At 43.4% G+C, this 15,722-nt stretch overlaps 1 protein-coding gene across 8 annotated transcripts in view; it reads right to left on the bottom strand.

Moving 5' to 3' along the window:
- The window catches only part of ZNF609 (zinc finger protein 609), a 77,823-nt gene that overhangs the window by 31,161 nt on the left and 30,940 nt on the right, over window positions 1-15,722 (bottom strand). The window contains exon 1 of one of the 8 annotated variants that reach the window (XM_056572652.1): window positions 12,818-12,956. The exons of 4 other annotated variants lie outside the window; for them this stretch is intronic. Coding sequence is in view for 1 of the 4 variants with exons in the window: in XM_056572651.1 (XP_056428626.1) it covers window positions 12,745-12,825 (81 nt within the window). In the remaining 3 variants the exon portion in view is untranslated. Of the gene's footprint in view, window positions 1-7,544; window positions 7,680-12,744; window positions 12,957-15,722 lie in introns of those variants that run through there. 3 more of the 8 variants (XM_056572654.1, XM_056572651.1, XM_056572655.1) reach the window with 3 other exon arrangements.

Genomic DNA, 15,722 nt, shown 5'->3' with positions numbered 1-15,722 from the left:
ACACTGCATATTTATGGGGAAATATAACTTTATGATACCTTCAGACAGACACAATACGAGTGCTTGTATGCACCCATACTTTGGATGCAACATTAACTCTAGTCTTAATGAACCGTGGGAAGTCTAAATGTTGTCACCATACCATGAGTGAAACAGCACCAATATTATGGTCTGAGGCCTATGGTTATGTTCACACCTAATATTTCGGCAGCTAATTTGGTGTGTATCATGCAATGTACCTCTTTAAAAGAGTGCTCCAGGATAAAATTGCACAAAAAAGACCAATTTGGACTGAAAATGACCCCCCCCCCCCCCCCCCCCCGCCTCTGGACAGGAAACAGGTAAACAAATTTGCATAACAGGAAAAGAAGCCTTATCATGCCCAGTCTTCAGGCACTGTACCGGATTATCTATAAACAAATACATCATATAAAAAATATAAAAAACATCCCAGTAAGGGGCCCAGGCCCCCGCTGCACCCCCCTGCAGTAGCCCCAGCACAGAAGCAGAAGACCGCTGTTTAAACCGCAGTGTACTGCTTCTATACATCCGCCGGCATCATGTTCCCCCCTCTGATTTCCCACATGCCACTTTATTCCACTGTGCCATTTCATTCCCCCCTCATTACCCTCTGTGCAAATTCATTGCCCCCTCTTTACAACCCCCTGTGCCATTTCATGCCATTTCTTTCCCCCTTTATCAATCCTGTGCCATTCCATTGCCCCTTTATCCCCCCTTTGCCAAATCATCCCCTCTTACCTCCTGTACCACATGACTTTTCCCCTTACATCCTCCCCCTGCTGTTCTTACCTGGCCAGCAGGCTCAGGGGCTCTCGGCGGGTTTGACATTCTCCTGACGTCCTCTGCTCTGCACTTGTCAGTGCCCACAGCAGCCGCTGCCCACAGCCGCTGCTCTCAGAGTGCAGCTCAGAGAAGTCAAACAGAGCCCCTGCACCTGAGCCTGCTGGCAAGGTAAGAAGAAGAACAGGGGGAGGAGGGAAGGGGAAAAGTGATGTAGCACAAGGGGTAAGAGGGGGGGATGATTTGGCACAGGGTAAATAAAGTAGATCAGGGTGGCACAGGTAAGATAAAGGGGGGAAGAAATGGTAGAGGTGGGATGAAATGGGGAGTGGTTAAGAGGGGATGATGAATTTGTACAGATGATAATAAAGGGGGAATGAAATGGCACAGAGTGAAATCAAGGGGAAATGACGTGGCACAGAAGGTGGGGGGATGATTTGATTTGACAAAGGGGGAATAAAGTGGCACAGGGAATTAAATGGAACAGGTGGATTAAGGGGAAATGATGTGGCACAGGGGGTAATTTGACACAGGGCACAGAAGAATAAAGTGGTAAAGGGGGAGGTGATTTGACACGGCACGGGAGAATAAAGTGGCAAAATATCACTTTTATAGGTAATTACAATCTGTAGTGAGTACAATATTCGGTCATTTAGAACGATTTATGAGACTTTTTTTCACGAGAGGGGACATCTCTCAATAGTGGACACTTTTTTTTGCTGTAGGTGTCCGCTATTGGGAGATTCTACTGTACATTTTCATATACTTATAATTGTTTATTTTTTATTTTTAATGCTTATTTTACACACATTACTGGTGGGTGATTTTAGGAGGGTGCTGTCACGGGTTAATTTATGTTTTCCATTTTGCCCTACAACAGCACCATGACTAGAATAGGCATTACCTGAGGATGGAGTACTATTGCCTGCAGGACTTTCCTGCCAAAAGGCAAATCCTATCTACATGACAAGTTAAGACTGCAATGGTTAAATAAGGTTTGGGATAAACATAAAGTAGCGGCTCTACATTTTATCTAAAGAAGCTGCTGTCCTCTCCGCTCAGCAAGTTAAAACTGAACGGGTAGAATGTGCTTCAAACCATGAAGGGACTGGTTTCCCTGGAATTAAATGAAAAGTGTCAGAGTTTCCAGGTAAATGTAAGGTCTAGGTAAAGTAAAAGACAGCGCCTGACAACTAAGGTATAAAACTTGGCCTCCCCCTTATTACATAGGTTAGAACAAAGGAGGGGAAAAGGAGAATAACTTTTTGGGCAGAAATGCTGGGTCAGGTGACATAACACTGATTGTACAAGAGGTTAGAATGGTTAACAGTGTTTCATTAGTAAAGGCTGCATGAGCTTCCTGCACTATTCGAGCACCGATCGGAGAGACAGACAAAGGGTAAGTTATCTCCGTCAGTTCTCGTAGCGAATCTGGATCTGGTCATTTCATAGCAGTGGTTCAGATCAGCTCCCTTAGCTAGCCAGGAACAATATTTACAGTAGTCCAGTGTCCAAAAATGTATCCCCTATGCTTCCCTTCTTTGTTTAGCTACTACCAAGGTAAAATGGAAGGAGAGCTGTAGGGAGGGGACTGAAGCTGATTGGCTGCTGCTGTAAATATGGCAACTAAGTGACAGGAGGTTTACAGCAGTGAGGGCAATCATCATCACTGCCTGGGAATGCCCACAGGGTGCAGGAAGGACTGCTTACAGAAAAAAAGGCTGGACATGATGGGAACATTACCAAGTATGGCTGCAGTATTTGTTCTTTTGGCTTAGTGATAACAGGTACAATTTAAATACCTTTGGCGCGACAGGAAAATTGTGGAGTAAAAACCTTTTTCTCAGTGTCTGGGACTGGAATCAAGACATTTTACTATATAAGAATATGGTCCTTTTTCTAAGGCTCTCTGTCCACAGTGTCTTCAGAAGAAGCGCCATATTGTTATTGCCAATGGGGGATCAACTCCAGTCCCTTTCATTTGTAACGGATATTTTCACATTAAGGTGGATTGTACAAAAAACTTTTCATACGGCTTGCGTTGTTTACAGCTCACTATGCTCTTCCATATTCATTGTGGCCCTTACTAGTTGCTCCACAGGGAATCATTTTCCCATTACATCCTCAGGGGATGAATTAACTGATTCACCCTCCCATTCTCCTTTCCCAAACTCTGATCCCTGGAATTCTACAGTGGAACTTCTAGCAACCAAATGACTTGATTTCTTGGAGGTATATGGTTTCTATTAAGGGAGGTTACATCCATCTAGATTTCCCCTCTAATAAGATCCTGGATGTTCTTTATTAATGATGGGGACTATTTAGACAGGACTTCCTGTAAATACTACCGAGCTTATTTCTGCATAACCTGCATTCCATTCCTTTACTTTTAGCCTTTCTGGAAGCTTTCTTGCCCTAAAATTACAATAGTATACCATAAATCCCCATGAGGGGGAAAAAAAAAGTTTTTAGGGGTAGAAGCTCCTCCTATCCCACCATGTTGTCGTCCAACCTCTAGGGTAGCCACTTGGCTTGGTAAGCTTCCTCCATCTGGAAACACCAGCCAATTTTCCCTGATATTTCTCATATAGAGTAACTCAGCAGGGCTGCTGACTTGCAACTGGCTGATCCAATTTTAAAATAGTGCACCTCTTGTACTCTGCCATCACCCGCCTCTGACTTTAAAGGAGAACTCCGGAGTATAAAAATTGTCCCCCATACTGCCAACATTAAAAAAAAATAAAGATGTACATACCTTCCTCGGCTCCTCCGGGGCCTCCGGTAACCGGCTCCGGCCTCCGCCGCGATCCTCTTCCTGGTTGCCGGTGGTCGGAGAGTCTTACTGCGCTCAGCCAATCATCAGCCGCAGCGAAGTCCCGACTCGGCCGGCAATAGGCTGAGCGGCAGTGTGACGTTTTCGGCCCCGGCAGCAGGTGTAGTGAAGAATTTTGTGTCCTGAAGCGTTCTCACACTGCCGTTCAGCCTATCGCCGGCCGAGTCGGACTTCGCTGCAGCTGGTGATTGGCTGAGCGCAGTATGATTCTCTGACCATCGGCAGCCAGGAAGAGGATTGCGGCATTGACCGGAGCCGGTTACCGGAGGCCCCCGGGGGAGCGGAGGAAGGTATGTACATCTTTATTTTTTTTTTTACTGCCGGCAGTATGGGGGACAATTTTTATATTCCGGAGTTCTCCTTTAAAAATTGAGCCAGGGGTTTCAATGCAGCACACGTCGCCATCCAAGCTGGACACGCTGTGCACCATTCTGACAAGATAAGACATGTGACTGTGTTGTGCACCTATGAGATGCCATACCAGGAAGCGAGGCGTTGAGAAATCAGAGAACCTCCATATCCCATGTCAGGGTAATGCGGATCTCAAGACCAAAGGCTAGGCTCATCTTACACAGCGGCTCTTGAAAGCACAAATCTACCACAGTTCCCTTTCCTTATAAGGGTGCGTTCCACATGGCATATACGCAGCATATTTCACGCTGCGCAAAATTAACGGCAGCAGCGGGAAATACACTGCATATTCCTTGCTCACTATACACACAGGGCTTTCCTGTGGCAGCCCTATGCGTGTAGTGAGTTTTGGAGGCGGGGCCGTGGGCCGACGTGACTGACGTGCGGCTCCGCCTCCAAAACTCACTGCACACATAGGGCTGCTGCCGGAAAGCCCTGTGTGTATAGTGAGCAAGGAATATGCAGTGTATTTCCCGCTGCTGTAAATTTTGCGCAGCTTGAAATAAGCTGCATATACGCCAGGTGGGAATGAACCCTAAGCCGCCAAATCTGGTATCCTCTTCCTTCTGCTCTGGTCAGGCAACAGACCTGGGAAGGTAGGGTCACATCCTTTTACCCAAATTGTTTAAGAGTTTCCTGTCCAAAAGGGAAGAATAGTACACTCTCCAAATATAATGTCGAAAGAGAAAAATTGCTTTAAAAATTGTGTTTATGAACCCAGCAACACCTACAAGATGATCCATGCCATGTGCGGCCTACATGACTATCCATACAATGAACTGTTAAATACATAACTACACACAAAAACCACAGAAGAATCTAAAGAGCTGAAATGATGCATTTATATACCCAAATCTGGACTGGACAAGTCTTCTGTACATACATATATTAGATCTGGCATTAAATATTGGGACAAATCTAGTGAACAGCAAAGAAAAGATTTTCAGTTCGATCAGATATTCTGTTCTGCTCCTTTAGGGCCTATTCACACGTACAGTATTCTATGCAGATTTGATGCACAGGATTTCAAGCTGTGTTCAGTTTGCAGTGAAATCCGCAGCAGAAAATCCTGCGCATCAAATCTGTGTGTCAAATATGCACAGAATACTGTACATGTGAATAGACCATTAACCCCTTAAGGACCCGGGGTTTTTCCATTTTCGTTTTTTGCTCCTTGCCTTTAAAAAATCATAACTCAATTTTGCACCAAAAAATCCACATGATGGCTTATTTTTTGCGCCACCAATTCTACTTTGTAATGACGTCAGTAATTTTACCCAAAAATCTACGGTGAAATGGAAGAAAAATCATTGCGAGACAAAATTGGGGAAAAAAAACGCAGTTTCGCAAATTTTGGGGGCTTCCGTTTCTACATAGTATATTTTTCGGTAAAAATGACACCTTATGTTTATTCTGTAGGTCCATACGATTAAAATGATACCCTACTTATATAGGTTTGATTTTGTCGTACTTCTGTAAAAAATCATAACTACATGCAGGAAAATTTATACATTTAAAATTGTCATCTTCTGACCGCTATAACTTTATTTTTCTGCGTATGGGGCGGTATGAGGACTCATTTTTTGCGCCGTGATCTGAAGTTTTTAGCGGTACCATTTTTGCATTGATAGGACTTACATTTTTTCATGATAAAAAGTGTGACCAAAAATGCACTTTTTTTTGCGCGTACGGAATTTTTTTGCGCGTACGCCATTGACCGAGCAGTTTAATTAACGTTATATTTTTATAATTTGGACATTTCTGCACGCGGCGATACCATATATGTTTATTTTAATTTTTATTTACACTGGTTTTTTTTTATGGGAAAAGGGGGGTGATTCAAACTTTTAATAGGGGAGGGGTTAAATGATCTTTACTCACTTTTTTTTTTTGCAGTGTTATAGGTCCCATAGGGGGACAGCGAGGAGGCAGGTAGGGATCCTCCGGCTGTCTTGTAAGCTATTTGGGATGCCGCAATTTCGCCGCGGCTATCCCAAACAGCTCCCTTAGCTAACCGGCATGCTTTCACTTTAGACGCGGCGTTCAACTTTGAACGCCGCGTCTAAAGGGTTAATAGCGCGTTGCACCGCGATCAAAGCCGAGCGCTATTAGCCACGGGTCCCGGACGTTTTTAGAGGCCAGGCCCGACCCACTATAGAGGCTGTGGCCCCGCGTTATAGATCGGCAGCGGACTCATGACGTACGCGTACGTCATGGGTCCTTAAGAGGTGAAGGAGGTTTTGCAATTGCTTTCATTAGAAAATTTTCGATATTTCATACTGAAAAAGACAGTCAAAAAACTGTCCCCCCCTGCTTGCTTGGACACATACTAGTCCTGCTGTGTCCGTGCATCATCACCTATGTCATGGACACACTTCATTGATTGACAGCTGTGAGCGCAGGGCTCACAGCTAGAGGAAAAATCCTCCCACTGTCAGCTTGTGTCCCGCTACTGTCAGTGAGGACAAGCTGGGAGTTGTAGTTTTGCTAATGCTAGAGGAGATGTGAGCAGACAGCATACTGAGGGAGGAGGAGGAGACCTGACAGTGTGGCCACGCCCCCTCTGAGAGGAAATTAGACTAGTGAGCTACATTAAAAGTGTAATAAAAAAATAAAGGTGCTAGACACAAAAATTAGATGTACATGGTCAGGATTAGGTACTAAGTGATATATTTAAAAAAAAAATGTTTTTTGTTGGATCTGACGGGTACTTAATGTCATCCGTTTGCATCCGTTTTTACTTCTGAGCATGCTCAAAACAAAAATTTGTTTACTAATTGAACAACAGCAGATACAAACGGATGCAAACAAACAAGATCTGTTTGTATCCATTATCGTCTGTTTTTTTAAGTCAGTTATTTTTTGACGGGAGAAAAACTGGACGGGTCTAGATGGCCATGTGAACGCAGCCCAAGTCTGGCAGTGTCTTAACTGATCTGCTGTGAACCCTTATCTTCATGTGAATGTCAAGTGGCATACACTTGATGTGGACTCTGAAGCGGTGCCTGCCCTGTGGCTGGGAAGAGGTTAATCCGATTTAGTGCATGTCAGTAGTCTTAAGCAGCAAGGCGTTTAATGAACCAAGAGAGGTGGTGATGGAGGTGGCGGAGGGGAAGAGTGAATGCCGGGAGGGGGGAGTGTGAAGGAGACAACGCTACAATTAGAACGTCTTTTACAATCAGGATCTCTATGGCAGAGAAAAAGCGGCTTCAAGGGGCTGAACACTACATCCCAAAAATTATTTACATACACGCACACTATTTGCATACAAATACACAAATAAATGACAATTGGGAAGAAATTTGCATAGTAACACGTGCACAGGAAAGGCAGCCTCAGACGCACACACAGACATGTACTCACCTGACATCTCCCCCCCTCCTCCAGCCAAACCCCCACCGCTCATCATCATACCCCAGTACTACCAACCTCCCACAGAAGCTCTCAGGAACAAGGACACGACAGGGAGAGCTCCGACAACTCTTTATTTTACCATTACCTGAAGGTTGGGAGGAGACTGTGTGCCTAGAGACTGGGAGAGAGGTGGCTAGTGGCCGCTGATCAACACCTACAATTAGAAAGGGCTTAGGAGCAACACCACTGAGAGAAGGGCGAGGGATTCTCCTGAGAGGGAACAAAGGAGGACGGAGACCCAGTGCGGGAGTCTAGCAGGAAAAAAACAAGTGAAATTGCTCTTGTTGATTCTCAGAAGCAAGAACAAAACCTTCTGCAGACAATACACTTGACTTGTACCATTGTGATCAGCATGGCAACCATTTGCCGCCTGTCATGTCAGGAATTAGCAAATGGGCCTTGAAAGCGTCTGCTGGGAGACTCGCTCTCTATCATTTTCCTCATAGGAATGCAGCATTTATATTCCGTACACCTTATTATCCCGCAAGGTGGAAATGTATTAACTATTTAAAGACCGGTTTTGATCGACCGTACACACCAGTCATAAAAGGGACACCTAGTAAAGGAGTTCTTTATTAGTCAGAGGAAAAAAATAATAGTTATGGGGTTATTGAAGTGATGGGACAATACTGCAGTACCCTGCACTGCCTCAACCAATAGTATGGCGAGGTAAGGACAGGCAGACCTAAACACTAAGGAGGCTGCATGGTTTATCTAAGCCAGGGTTTACCAACCAGGTTGCCTCCAGCTGTTGCTAAACTACAACTCCCAGCATGCCCGGACAGCCGTTGGCTGTCCGGGCATGCTGGGAGTTGTAGTTTTGCAACAGCTGGAGGCACCCTGGTTGGGAAACACTGATCTAAGCACCAGTGCCCCTTCAAATGTCTGTAATATCTATGGCCTATCCTGAAGATAGGCCATCAATTCCACACAATTGTGTTTTAGGCTGGGTTCACACTACGTTTTCTCCCATACGGGAGTGCATACGGCAGGGGGGAGCTAAAACCTCGCGCTCCCGTATGTGACCGTATGCGCTCCCGTATGTCATTCATTTCAATGAGCCGGCCGGAGTGAAACGGTCGGTCCGGTCGGCTCATTTTTGCACCGTATGCGCTTTTACAACCGGAACTAAAACTGTGGTCAACCATGGTTTTAGGTCCGGTTGTAAAAGCGCATACGGCGCAAAAATGAGCCGACCGGACCGACCGTTTCACTCCGGCCGGCTCATTGAAATGAATGACATACGGGAGCGCATACGAAGGCATACGGGAGCGCAAGGTTTTAGCTCCCCCCTGCCGTATGCGCTCCCGTATGGGAGAAAACGTAGTGTGAACCTAGCCTTAGTTGGTTTTTAACAGCTTTTTTCCCCGCTTCCAGATGTTACCTTAAAGGGGTACATTTTTTTTCTCCCCATTAAATCAACTGGTGCCAGAAAGTTAAACAGATTTGTAAATTAAGTCTATTGAGAAAGAGACCGGCACTGCTGATAGTCCGAAAATATGCAGTTTCACGGCAGGTGAATAACGATGAACCAGGTGGTGTTCAATCTTTCAAGAAAGACAGACAATCCCAATATGCAAAGATGAGATAAGACGGCACTCACCACGGTCGTAGCTTCATATCCTTTATTTCAGGGATAGCAGGGAATAGAGGTGCAGTGTCAGGCAGGTATCATGGCAAGGACACCGCGATGAGGTCCCCGACACTGCACCTCTATTCCCTGCTATCCTCAAATAAAGGATATGAAGCTACGACCGTGGCGAGTGCCGTTTTATTATCTCATCTTTGCAGATTTGTAAATGACTTCTATTAAAAAATCTTAATCCTTCCAGTACTTATTAGCTGCTAAATACTACAGAGGAAATTCTTTTCTTTTTGGAACACAGTGCTCTCTGCTGACATCTCTGTCCATTTTAGGAACTGTCCAGAGCAGCATATGTTTGCTATGGGGATTTTCTCCTAGTCTGGACAGTTCCTAAAATGGACAGATTTCAGCAGAGAGCACTGTGCTTGTGATGTCAGCAGAGAGCTCTGTGTTCCAAAAAGAAAAGCATTTCCTCTGTAGTATTCAGCAGCTAATAAGTACTGGAAGGATTAACATTTTTTTTTAATAGATGTAAATTACAAATCTGTTTAACTTTCTGGCACCAGTTGAATATATATATATATATATATATATATATATATATATATATATATATTTTTTTTTTTTTAAAGGTTTCCACCGGAGTACCCCTAGTCTACAGTAATTTCTGAACAGAGCCTAGGCCAAACGTTTAAACCATTTTGGATACATTTTTTTAGTCCTCCATATTGTGTTTTAATCAGACCCATTTATATAGTTATCTTTCTGTAGAAGGTATGTCACCCATAGCAACAGAGTTCCAAAACTACAGAAATTAACATCAGACCTTTTGCAATGGGCAACACTGACTAGCCTGCCCTAGGCATATTGCTCGCACTACATCCTAGTAACCTGCACTACTATCTGCACAGCAGCATACACTCACCATCCCAACAATGGGTCACTACAAATAAGCACTGGCACTGACTTGTGAACCTGTATAGTAGCTGGTTCAGCAGGTTTTCTAACGGTAGTAACAAGGTAAATAAACACTGTGTACCTGTGGGACGTGCACTATAGACAGAATACTGCAGGGAATATCTGTGGGATAAGTAACAAGGGGCAGGAATCAGACACATGTCAGTAGGGACGTGCACCTCAAAGGAATTGGCAAAACTAGCCCTGATTATAAAGGTCCTGGTTACACGTTCTTCCCAATTATGGCTAGAAAAACACATTTTTTTATATAAAAAAAATTAAATAAAATGAATAACCGCTGTGCAGTTTATTTACTTTGTGAAGGGAACCCTAAACTATTTATATGCTATACAGTCATGGCCGTAAATGTTGGCACCCCTGAAAATTTTCAAGAAAATTAAGTATTTCTCACAGAAAAGGATTGCAGTAACACGTTTTGCTATACACATGTTTATTCCCTTTGGGGAGATTTATCAAAACCTGTGCAAAGGAAAAGTTGCCCAGTTGCCCATAGCAACCAATCAGATTACTTCTTTCATTTTGCAGAGGCCTTGTTAAAAATGAAAGCAGTGAGCTGATTGGTTGCTATGGGCAACTGGGCCACTTTTCCTCTGGACAGGTTTTGATACATCTCCCCCCCTTTGTGTGTATTGGATATAAACCAAAAAAAGGAGGAAAAAAAGCAAATTGGACATAATGTCACCAAACTCCAAAAATGGTCTGGACAAAATTATTGGCACCCTTTCTAAATTGTGGATAAATAAGATTGTTTCAAGCATGTGATGCTCCTTTAAACTCACCTGAGGCAAGTAACAGGTGTGGGTAATATAAAAATCACACCTGAAAGCAGATAACAAGGAGAGAAGTTCACTTTGTCTTTGCATTGTGTGTCTGTCTAAGCATGGGCAACAGAAAGAGGACAAGAGAACTGTCTGAGGACTTGAGAATCAAAATTGTGGAAAAATATCAACAATCTCAAGGTTACAAGTCCATCTCTAGAGATCTAGATTTGCCTTTGTCCACAGTGCGCAACATTATCAAGAAGTTTGCAACTCATGGCACTGTAGCTAATCTCCCTGGGCGTGGACAAAAGAGAAAAATTGATGAAAGGTGTCAACGCAGGATAGTCCGGTTGGTGGATAAGCAGCCCCAAACAAGTTCCAAAAGATATTCACGCTGTCCTGCAGGCTCAGGGAGCCTCAGTGTCAGTACAAACTATCTGTCGACATTTAAATGAAACTATGGCAGGAGACCCAGGAGGACCCCACTGCTGACACAGAGACATAAAAAAGCAAGACTACATTTTTCTAAAATGAACTTTAAGCCAAAATCCTTCTGGGAAAACATCTTGTGGACAGATGAGACCAAGATAGAGCTTTTTGGTAAAGCACATCATTCTACTGTTTACTGAAAATGGAATGAGGCCTACAAAGAAAAGAACACAGTACCTACATTGAAATATGGTGGATGTTCAATGATGTTTTGGGGTTGTTTTGCTGCCTCTGGCACTGGGTGCCTTGAATGTGTGCAAGGCATCATGAAATCTGAGGATTACCAACGGATTTTGGGTCGCACTGTACAGCCCAGTGTCAGAAAGCTGGGTTTGTGTCCGAGATCTTGGGTCTTCCAGCAGGACAATGACCCCAAACATACATCAAAAAGCACCCAGAAATGGATGGCAACAAAGTGCTGGAGAGTTCTGAAGTCTCCTAGGACTGTATCCATCTTTTCCAGCCCACCAGAGCACCCGAAAGCTGAACTAATTTATGCAGGCTAAAGTCAGCAACTGCAAAGGCAAGAAGTTTGTGACAAATCAAATCACTGTAACTTTGCTCATCTCTAGTGGCAGCAATGAGTCCAGATCTAAATCCCATCGAACACCTGTGGAGAGATCTTAAAATTGCTGTTGGGAAAAGACGCCCTTCCAATAAGAGAGACCTGGAGCAGTTTGCAAAGGAAGAGTGGTCCAACATCCCGGCTGAGAGGTGTAAGAAGCTTATTGATGGTTATAGGAAGTGACTGATTTCAGTTATTTTTTCCAAAGGGTGTGCAACCAAATATTAAGTTAAGGGTGCCAATTTTGTCCAGCCCATTTTTAGAGTTTGGTGTGACATTATGTAAAATTTGCTCTTTTTCTTCCTTTTTTGGTTTAGTTGCAATACACACAAAGGGAATAAACATGTGTATAGCAAAACATGTGTTACTGCAATCCTTTTCTGTGAGAAATACTTCATTTTCTTGAAAAGTTTCAGGGGTGCCAACATTTACATCCATGACTGTATATACTGTATCTGCTCAGTAGGCCTAAAATGATAATACCAAGGCCAAATATCATAATACCAGCAGGATCAGTGGGGCTGAAGACCACTCATTCTTTCTCTTCTCAAAAAAATAATTAAAATTAACTATAGCTTTGGCTCTCTGGCTCACTCGGCTGATCCACTTATGGAGTTTTTGGGAGAAGTGGGTGTAGGGTCAAAGTGGGAGATTTATCAAAACCTGTCCAGAGGAAACCTTGCTGAGTTGCTCATAGCAACCAATCAGATCACTTTGAAAAGGCCGCTGAAAAATGAAAGAAGTGATCTGATTGGTTGCTATGTTTTGATAAATCTTCCCCAAAGTGTGCACTGCCTCTTTATACATGGAGAATTACCTAAGCTATGACCTCTATGTATAGATGAATTCTAGGGGAGTCCCTTCAATGATATAAGGACTGTCTGTCAGTGATGAAATGTGTGGTCACCTGCAGCGGTTTACAAAACATTTCAGCAAGCAGACATGGAGCAATCATACGCCCTTTCAGTGCCCCAATATACTTCCTCATCTGAACGTCTTTCTGCGACGTGCGATCTGAACGTCCTCTTCCTCACCAAATGTGTTCATGGCTCTAACAACCAGCCGTCTGTTACTATGAACCCCTCTGGCAGTTGTCATTTGTATTCCATCAAGGAAAGCTGTCAACAATGAGTCATGTGACTAGAATGGGAGGAGCTTTATTAGGAGTAACTGCTAAGGGTAGGTTCACAACTATACGTACCAAAACAAGACCAGTTTGGCTCAGTGATGCATATATTTTTGTGGTATGTGTTTTAGTTGATGTTTTATTTTGGGACTCCGCGATTTCTTGCTGAATAACTGAGGGGAAAGCACTAACGTACATGCACACATGGCATTTTATTTAGGCGGTTTTTCCCACCTATAGAAATCTGTAAGAGGAAACCAGCCCCAATTTCTTGGGGGAAAAAAAAACCCATCATGCCAAGGGTATGCTGTGATTCTGAAAAACTGCCAAAGTCTAAATGGGTGAGCAAAAAAAAAAAAAACTATTAATCCCAATCCAACATCTGGCTGTAGCATTTACTTTCTTAGAATGGACCAATTTGGGTTTGTTGTGAAGATTTCCCTGTGGATTTACTGCAGAAAATTTCTGCAGCAAATCTTTTTAGGGAGGGGTGAATCTATTAAAATTATGGTATTGACAACAAAAATTCAAGACATTGACAACTTACTTTGCCCTCGCCATGTACAGTATCCTATGCATATTTAATGTGCAGGGTTTTAAGCTGCAGATTTTAATGTAAACAAAGTGACTAAACACAGCTTCAAATCTGCAGCTTCAGATCCTGGGCATCAATTATGCTCTGGAAACCGTATATGAAAATAGACCCTTAGAGGGGTACTCCACTGGCCAGTGTTTGGAAGTAAATGTTCCGAACGCTGTTTCCGCGCTGCGGGGGTCGGCCACTCCCCTCGTGATGTCACGGCCATGCCCCCTCAACGCGTGAAAACAGCATTCGGAATATTTACTTCCGAACGCTGGCCAGTGGAGTACCCCTTTAGGGAAGTAGAGCAGAGATTAGTGTAAAGGGGAGGAGTGTCAGCCTGGAACCACTGGATCAGCTGGCCGAGAAGTGGCAAGTAGACTTGTACAGTCTGATCAAAATGTATACACACTACCTGATGTTAGTTTTTGTAACTGTGCTAAAAGGCAATAGATCAAAGTACAACATGCACGGTCGTATCTCTTTCCTTCCCTATTTTTGGATACAATGGTCACTGCAGCTTTGGTTGTATGGATGTACTCTTCTAGTCTGCACTGTGAAATTGTACGGCTTCAGGGCTCTCAAATATTCCGCTAATGAAATAATGTGGTGTTCGCTCTACACCTGAAGCAAAATAACACAAATTATAGACGCCATATAAAATGGATATACTTTCACATACATCTGTATGCCAAGCAGGAAAAGTACGCTAAATGTACAAATAAAAATATTTGAATAAACAGGCAGGCGTTTCAGAGAAGCTTGTGCCCAGCAAGGGCTTTATTTAGCAAATCGTTCAAATTCAGTTCTTTTTTTCTGAAGTGGGTTTTTCATTCCTTGCATCTCCGTTCATGCTTAAAACATATTCATGGTCTCCAAACTGATTTAGTAGACAGTCTGCCAGCTCAGGGCTTGCCCAGCCAAAAACAATAAATCGACAGATTAAAAAAGCATTAGGGCTGCATTCCAGGGAGGATCAGCTCAGAACCTGGATGTGCTCCCGCAGCAGAGAGCAGGGCCGAGACTGTGAAGGCCAAAGGACGCCTGCACGTTATGCATCATCTACAACCACATATTGTTTAAGTGCCCCAACATGTCCAGGTAAAGACTAAAGCACGAGTAGATGATCGGCTTATAAAAGAACACAAGCACCAAGTGTAATGTTCTCATGGGGCCAACATATTGCCAAAAAGAGGATTCCTTCGGTTTACATTTGACAAGTTGATATATAGATATTTTCTTTTTCTTTAAGGTGCTAAATAAAGTTGCCTGTTAAGACTAAAGCTACATTCCCATATTGAATCTCCATTTTGGGCTGGGATTCTGTCTGCAGCGGGTGCTGCCAAAATTCATCGGTGGTAGGACCAGGTGGACATGCCCTGTTACCAGTTCTAGCAATAAAGCCCACACAGATTGTTGCCTCTGAAATTCTGCAGTTAGCACGGGGCAGCAGAATTGGGATTGAAGACAATGAGAGGCTGCTGAACTATGCTTATAAATTTTGTAATGTGAATGTAGCCTAAGAGTAAAAGAAAATAAGCATCTAAGAGTACCTGTCATCAAGAATAGTGCTGGATCAACTGCTTCTTTTTTCCACTATTGGGTGTTGGCTGGACACCGATCCGTGTACATTGGAGGGGTTTTGGTGAGCTGGACAAGTGTCTGTGAACTTTACCTGTCATCAAACCTTATTTTCTAAACTAACTCAGATTATGTTCTCTAACTGCTCCTAACACCCCTCCTGCCCTTAAAAAAAAAAAGTCATACCTTTCCCCTCGCTCACATTGTGTGAGCTCAGGGAAGGAGAAAGTGGGCGTTCCCCAGGAGGTGCAACGTCACTGAACCCTGTAAGAGCTGTGCCTCGCCATGCCCCACACAAACTTCCTGGGTTCCTGTTTGACTTGCACAGGGAACAGAACAGGGCCACCTAATGGCCGTTTTTTCAATAACATAAAAAAAAACATATAAAAAGGTTGAGAATTTTAACAGCAAGTAAATAGTAAAGTGTCTTATAATTACACAAGGAACAATATATTAAAAGTTGAGTTTGGTGACAGGTACTCTTAACTGAACAGGACTATACCCCACAAGGTTCTTGGAAAGCGTCATAACAACTAGGTTTAACAAGATGGCAGTATACATTGAGAATGTTTGGAGACAATTATCTGCCAAAATAATA

Source organism: Hyla sarda, chromosome 4 (genome assembly GCF_029499605.1).
Source record: "Hyla sarda isolate aHylSar1 chromosome 4, aHylSar1.hap1, whole genome shotgun sequence".
Lineage (NCBI taxonomy): Eukaryota > Metazoa > Chordata > Amphibia > Anura > Hylidae > Hyla > Hyla sarda.
The sequence above is the reverse complement of the archived record's forward strand: the minus strand, read 5'-3'. Positions and strand labels throughout refer to the sequence as shown.